This window comes from Chaetura pelagica, unplaced genomic scaffold (assembly GCF_000747805.2).
Source record: "Chaetura pelagica isolate M959 unplaced genomic scaffold, ChaPel_1.0 scaffold88, whole genome shotgun sequence".
Lineage (NCBI taxonomy): Eukaryota > Metazoa > Chordata > Aves > Apodiformes > Apodidae > Chaetura > Chaetura pelagica.
In genome coordinates this window covers 168,929-176,153 of record NW_009954313.1, presented here as the reverse complement: position 1 = coordinate 176,153, position 7,225 = coordinate 168,929, and the positions used below count along the sequence as shown (strand labels likewise).

General features: G+C 40.5%; 1 protein-coding gene across 1 annotated transcript; it reads left to right on the top strand.

Moving 5' to 3' along the window:
* The first annotated feature begins 423 nt into the window (after nucleotides 1–423).
* Nucleotides 424–5,393, top strand: GAR1 (GAR1 ribonucleoprotein). Its single transcript, XM_010004106.1, has 6 exons — nucleotides 424–601; nucleotides 682–836; nucleotides 2,272–2,331; nucleotides 2,726–2,861; nucleotides 3,724–3,834; nucleotides 5,380–5,393. The coding sequence occupies exons 1-6, from the start codon at nucleotides 424–426 to the stop codon at nucleotides 5,391–5,393; spliced, it is 654 nt and encodes a 217-aa protein (XP_010002408.1).
* Nucleotides 5,394–7,225: the final 1,832 nt, after the last annotated feature.

Below are 7,225 nucleotides of genomic sequence, written 5' to 3'. Positions count from 1 at the left end.
GAGGGCGCCCCTGACTCGTGCCGGGGCAGGAGATGTCGCCACGTTCAGGCTCGATCCGTGCGGGTGAGGAACACGCCGTCGCTGCACCGCGTTGTACGGGCGGGCGCCGCAGTGCGTGGCGTGTTGGGTGTGAAGTAGGGTTTGGGCAGGAGATGTCGCCACGTTCAGGCTCGATCCGTGCGGGTGAGGAACACGCCGTCGCTGCACCGCGTTGTACGGGCGGGCGCCGCAGTGCGTGGCGTGTTGGGTGTGAAGTAGGTTTTTCATGTGCCTGCGTGTTGTTAGCGAGGACGGAAGCGGCTGAACGCTAGATTAACAAACAAGGTTGTCGGGAGGCTTTAATTTGTGGAGTCAATAAAATGTAAAGTATCTCTTACATCTTCCACAACTCCTGTTTGTCCTGCTACCAGGAGGTAGCAGAGGATGTCTTTTCGTGGAAGAGGAGGTGGAGGAGGAAGAGGAGGCGGCTTCAATCGTGGAGGCGGTGGCGGCGACAGAGGTGGCTTTAATCGAGGTGGACGAGGTGGCTTTGGACGGGGAGGTGGACGAGGAGGCTTCAACAGAGGCGGATATGACCAGGGGCCTCCAGAAAGGGTAGTTTGTAAGTTACGTGAAAAAATATGATTTATTTAAATCAGAATGACTGCTCCAGGTGTTTAGCTTGTTTGCTCTTTATTTCAGTATTGGGAGAGTTCATGCATCCCTGTGAAGATGACATTGTTTGTAAATGTAAAACAGAAGAAAACAAAGTGCCTTACTTCAACGCCCCAGTGTATTTGGATAATAAGGAACAGATTGGCAAAGTGGATGAAATCTTTGGGCAGCTGAGAGACTTTGTATCCTTCAAGAAATGTGTGACATACAGTGTTTGTTTCCTAAAGCCTGATAGATCTTTAAGTGGAATTTCTCTAGAATTTTAAAAAAGTTCAAGGCTTGGCTACCCATTAGATGTAAGCAGTCACAAATCTGGCTGCAACTAGGTGCCAGTAGGTGCCTTGTTCACATTAAGTGCCCAACCTAAAATTTTTCAGTATGACAGATTACCTGATGTCAGGCAGAGGTTTCCAGTCAGTACCAGTACAGGCAGATGTCTGTTGGATCCACGGTGGTTCAAGATGTTATTTTTTCTACCTACCTAATTTTCTGCTATAGGCTACTTGCCTAGAACAGAGTTGGATCAAGGAAGTGGGTTTTTTTTATGCATTAGGGGACCTTGTTCATGCTCCAGGTTATTAATTATAAAGGTGAGTTTGTGATAGAATATTCTGTTGTTCATCATCCAGCTCATAAAACTACCAATACAAGTTGTTTTATGCTAGGATGTGCTCTTGCAAAGCAAGCTTTTTTAGACAGAGGCACTGAGTCCATTCTGTTGTCAGTGCCTGATTGACAGAATGCATGTCAAAAGCAGCACAGCTGAGAGAGTAGCCCTGTAACATGGCAGTAAGGCTCAGCCTGTGTTGTTTGGTTGCAGGTCAGTAACTGGCTGCATGCATGTTCCCCTCCCACTGTGTAAAGTCAAATGTGCAGGTTTAAATCACTCTCACACTCTGAATATATTAACTTGCAGATTTGCTTTTTGTATCAGAATTATTTCAATTTCAGAAATGTTCTTCTTACAATAGCATACTAAGAAAATATGTTACTGGATTTTTAAGCTTCTTGCTTACCAATTTAATTAAGCAGAGTAGGCCAAGAGTTCTTTTTGATCTTAGAAGCTGCATGTGAAAGTCCTTGCATATGGGAGAGCTAAAGGATTCTTACAAGTCTGCATGTGGGGTTAGGATGTCTGCCTCCTTGCTGTGGGATGGGGTTGCTCCAGCAGTCCCTGCTGGCTTCTGCCTTTCCACAGCCAGGCAGTTGTAGCACCCAGCAGCACTAGCTGAGTCCCTGCACCGTGTAAATTGTTCCAGATAAGCCTTGATGTCACCCTTGGTCTAAAGGGGTTGTCACTTGCTATACAAATTTGTTTCTTTACAATTTTGATTTTATGTACTCTTTCCACTGGTGTGTTCTTCCTGAGGCCTTATAACATGGAAGGGAAAAAAAAAAAAAAGTTACCATAAAAAACACCGTATTTGTAGCTGGGAAAAAATCCTGAGAAAATTTGAAATAGTTTATCCTGATCTTTTAATTGTAATTTTTCATTTGTGGTGATGATACTTAGCTTCATTTATAAAATACTAATTCAGAAAATGTCTAAATGTGCCTTTCATGTAATAATCAGAATTCCAATGTCAGTTGTTTTATTCCTCTTAAAGAAATTAACAGTATTTTTCTGTGAAACTATCTGAGAACATGAAAGCCTCTTCATTTAAAAAAATGCAAAAGGTTAGTCATTCTCAGTAACATAATTCTAATGTATGTCATCAATTAGATAAATCATCGTCATCACATAATCAAAGCTTTATTTTTTTCATTAACTTTAAAAGCTTGTTGACCTTTGTAAACTGAAGTATTCATTTCCTGTTTCACTTTGGTATCTGCCACATTCTTTCTTCTCCCTGCCCCCCCCAAAAGTAACAAATAAAACTCATACAAATATAATCTATATTTTAATACCTATAACACTGTAACTCCTTGTGTGCTTTCTTCAGTTGGCTTTTATCAGAGGACAATTTGCCTTAAAGGGTTAAGACCAATTTGTGGTTATTTATAAAGGGAGATACTACTGTGCTCTTTATCCTTGGTATTTTCAAAGCCTGTTGGAACTCTCTTCCTACAGTTTTACATTGATCCAGCAAAGCTGCTTCCCCTTCAGAGGTTTTTGCCGAGGCCTCCTGGAGAAAAAGGTCCTCCTAGAGGAGGTGGTAGAGGAGGACGTGGTGGTGGACGTGGAGGAGGAAGAGGCGGTGGTAGAGGTAAGATTCCACAAATGGAAGATGCAGAATGTTGGGGATTTTTGGGGTGAGTTGTACAGATTTCCCCCCCCCCCCCCTTTTTTTTTTTTTTTTTTTTTAAAGCTTGGATATCAACAGTTATATTGCAAAGAAAAATGCTATGTCTATTTCTGTTTGTTGACTCAGTGGAAGAGAGACTTGATACCTATCCAGTGGCAAGACCTAGGCCTCTATAGCTAGCTAAATAACAGCTCCATAGCGAAGGGAGCAGAGTATGCTGCTTTGTAACAAAGACAGAAAGTGTGACCACTGAGCAAACTTGTTGTAGGAGATTGTAGATAATACACACTCAAAACTGTCAGTGAAAGAGTATTTTCAGTATGTTCTAAAAAACTAGTTTGGACAAAATACCCGAGATGCAGTGTTTGAGAGTGAGATGAATGACCTGGTAGATATCATCCTTCGCTTTTTGAACATCACCTGCAACATGCTCCTCAATTAAAGCAGTTTTTTGCCTCTTCTCCCTACTCTGCCCCTTTGCAGTGACGCACAAGTGTTTCAAAGTTTTTTTGTTTTGTTTGTTGTAATGTTCTGTTGAGTTGTAATTAATAATTATTAATTTGTAGTTGTAATTAGTTTTTGCTCTCATAGAGTAAGTTTGTCGTGGAGTTTTGTTTGTGTCTGGTATTTTGGACGTGGTATATCAGATACTAAACAATGCCTGAAATGCCGCAGATGGTCCCAAAAATTGATCAGGTACAGTAGTTTACCTTGTAACTGTCCAGCAATTGACAATTTCTGTTTTTTTGTTGTTCTTTTAAATTGTTACATATAACAAAGAACTTACATGCTCTTCAAAGTGTAATGTCTTTGTTATGATTAGGAGGATTTGGAGGAGGAAGAGGTGGAGGAAGAGGAGGAGGATTCAGAGGAGGAAGAGGTGGAGGAGGAGGAGGATTCAGAGGAGGAAGAGGTGGTGGAGGCAGCTTTCGGGGTGAGCATGAGGTTTTTATATTTCAGTAATAAGAATGGCTCCTGGTTTATAAAGCTTTTAAACATTAAACAATGTTGTATTTTTAAGTCTCTTATAGATGTTTATAGTTGTATGTGAAAAGCTTCCATGTATCACAGTAGCTGGCTTAAACCACAGCACAGTATTTTGCATTTTTTGATGCTTGTTTAAGACCATGCTAGGCTTTTTGCCTTCAGAAAGGGCTCTGAGAATAGATACTTGCAGGAAATTATTTTATTCTATCAACTAATTTGGTGTATATAATTTATTTGCTTTAAATGCATCTAAAATGTGAATTATTTGGTGTCTTTTTCTTCCCCCTTAACATAGGAAGAGGATATTAAAAATGGAGCCACAAGTATCTCCCTGCTGTCTTACCATATCACCTGCAAAAGTGAAGACCAAGGAAAATTTTTGTAAAGGACCCTGAAAAAGTTCTTTTGTAAAGAACTTGAAGCTGTAAAATGACAATTATTTTTACACTTGACTGTTGGGCAACATATGAGCAGAGCGTAGCCCCAGGTGAAAAACTGAAGACTGCTCAGAATATACTTGAACTTTTAAAACTAAGCCAGGATTCAATGTTATACTTAAACTGTTTCTGAGAAGTGACAGAGTGAATGCCTGACTTCCTGTTGGAGTTTGGAGTAAGCAATCAATTACAATGTTTTTTCAAAAAGCCCTTTGGGTTCAATACATGCACATCATCAGTCTAAACCTGTTATCTGTATGTGACTGATCCTCTTCTTATATTAAGTCTTCTGAATCTTGCTCTAAGTGGACATTTAAATAATCTTCATGGACCTTTTTTTAGAAACTAATCTTCACAATTTTGTGTTGATAGAAAGTTTTTTGTAAGTAATAATGTATAAAAAAGGAAGATAGCAAAGGATATTTTGGTGGGTTTTTTTCTGTATAAATGTCAATGAAAGCCAAAGACATTAACACATACTCTTCTTAGAAGGTGCTATCTAATAAATAAGACAAGGTTAATACTGTTCTTAAGTCACCTAACTTTACTGATACTAAAATTGCTAATGTTTTTTTTAACTGCCCCCACCCCCCTTAGCCTGTTTCTCTTGAGGCTTTGATGTCCTGGCCACACACCTCTGTCATGCTCTGAGCCTGCATAGGGCTGAGATGAGACAGCCTGTCGTAGGACTTCTCTGCACACAGTGCTTTCAGTTAAGCGGTACTGAAAGAAGGTACCAGAAAATCTGCACAAGTTTTCAGTCTGATTAATTGGATGGATTGTGAAGATAGTTGAAAAGCTAGTAACTCTCTCTTCCTGAAGATGGAGGAGAACAGGGTGCCTCTCTTTAACTTTGGAAATAAAATAAGAATAGAAAAGTAGAATGTCTCTGGATTTCATCCAGGGCTGAGAGTCTCTTCACAGGCTCTCAGACCAAGCACTTTTGAAAAGGAATCTATAGAGTAATGTACGTGAGTGTTGTGAACGTCTTGCTCAATTTGGAAAGAGGTACGTTTCAGAATTGATCATGCTGTTAAACCTTTTTATTATTTCAGTAACAGGCAAATGAATTATGTTAACCTTAGCAAAAAGAAAACAGGTAATTTGTCAGCACCAGGGTGGGACAGTTACTGGTTATTTTAACAAAAGTGACTGCTAGTTTAAATAATCTCTGGAACAAGACTTGAAACAAGGTAGCAAAACAAATGTTCAAGAATTCAATTAAGTCTGAACAGATAGGCATAGGATAATAGATAAAAAGTTCTTCAGCTTAGAAAGCTCGCTTAACATTGGAATTTCTGTTGAACCTGCTTTTGTGAGAACAGACTGCTGTTCAACTGGAGCACATTCAGGAACTGAGAGATACCAGTTATTGTCCTGGTATTGCTGCAGACTTTAACCAGGACAGTAAAATCCAGACTTCTGAAAATATTTAGACTTCTGTTACTGTGTATTACTAGGCCTAAGTGACTTAAGAGCTCAGACTTGGGGTATTGTAGAGTTGCTCTTTATCTAGACAAAATCCTATGCAGTGTCTCTGGCACTCCATATTGTGGTTGGACAACACCACTGATCTGCAGTGAAGCTGAATTGTCACTACTTTTGTCATGTTTGTAATTGCATCCTCTGCTGTGGTGTATTTCTTCACTAATGCTTCACTAACTAGTTGTGCCTTTAATCTTCTGGCTTTGGAAGACTAACCTGTGAGAGAGAGTCCTCATTCTTACACCTGAAAACATGCTCTGCATTGCTATTCTCATTTGTATGCTTTAGGGACATCCTTTTTCTCAGGATATCAGACACTGTACTGCCATCAACTTTAAAATGCCTGATGAGGCAACTGATGTTTCAGTTCCACGAAGTACCATCTTGCAGCCTAGGACAAGAAGAGTGTGCTTGGAATCTTGCAGCAAATGGAACAGAGTCAGCCTGAAACCGTTGTGAGGCCAGAGGAAAGACTTTTATATGTGTGTGCAGAGGAGTTAAAGAATAATATTCATTGAAGTTCCTGAGGGAAGATCGTCCCCCTGATTTTAGGGAACTGGATTTCAGTCCCAGCTGAGAAATGCATGAGGAGCATTATGGCACGCCCTACTAATAGAAACAATGTTGGATGGGATTAGCACAAATATCCAGAGAAAATTTATAATCTTATTCATGGTGGAGGTTGTGGGATGTTCAGATGCTGATGAAAGAACAGCCTTAGTGATTGGACGTGAAATGAGCCACCATTATGAGGAAGCGGTGTCTGGACATGTAGTGATGCTTTTTATTTTTCTTTTTTCCCTTGCCCATACTGGGGAATGATTTGGTTTGGTTCTTGCAAGGCCCGTCCAGTCCCTGTAGTGCATTGTCTTTTCTGTGCCATGGCAGGACCCTGCCCTCCAAATGCAAGTAGTTGCTAACTGCAATCCACGAAAATTCAATGTCTTAAAAAATTAAGATGTCTTGCCTGCAGTGTAATGCTACAATGAACTAAAATACAGGTTCTCTAATTTTATAACACTTTCTGTCTTGAACTTTTTATTTAAATGTGGTCTGTGACTGTCACTGTGCTCCTGATCGTAGTAAGTTAAGTGTGTTATATATGTGCTTACAGAAACCCTAGGCTTTTTCTGCAGAGAACAGGAAAGGTGGGCTCACAAGCACTCTGACAGAAATAGGTATGTTGGCAGAAATGGGAAGTTTCAAGTATCTGTAGTGTTGGGGGAAAAAAGGCACAGTGCAGTCTGAAGTGAGGGGATGGAGGGAAGGTGTTAGTGGCAGCCTAGCTCTTGATGACAGTTTGGTGTTTGCTGGATTTCCCCTCCCTGGCAGCCTTTGGGGCAAATGGCTGGGCCACCTTAGGGACTTCTCAGCTGCCACCCACTCCTGCAGCACAAAGAGATTGCTGTCCTGCAA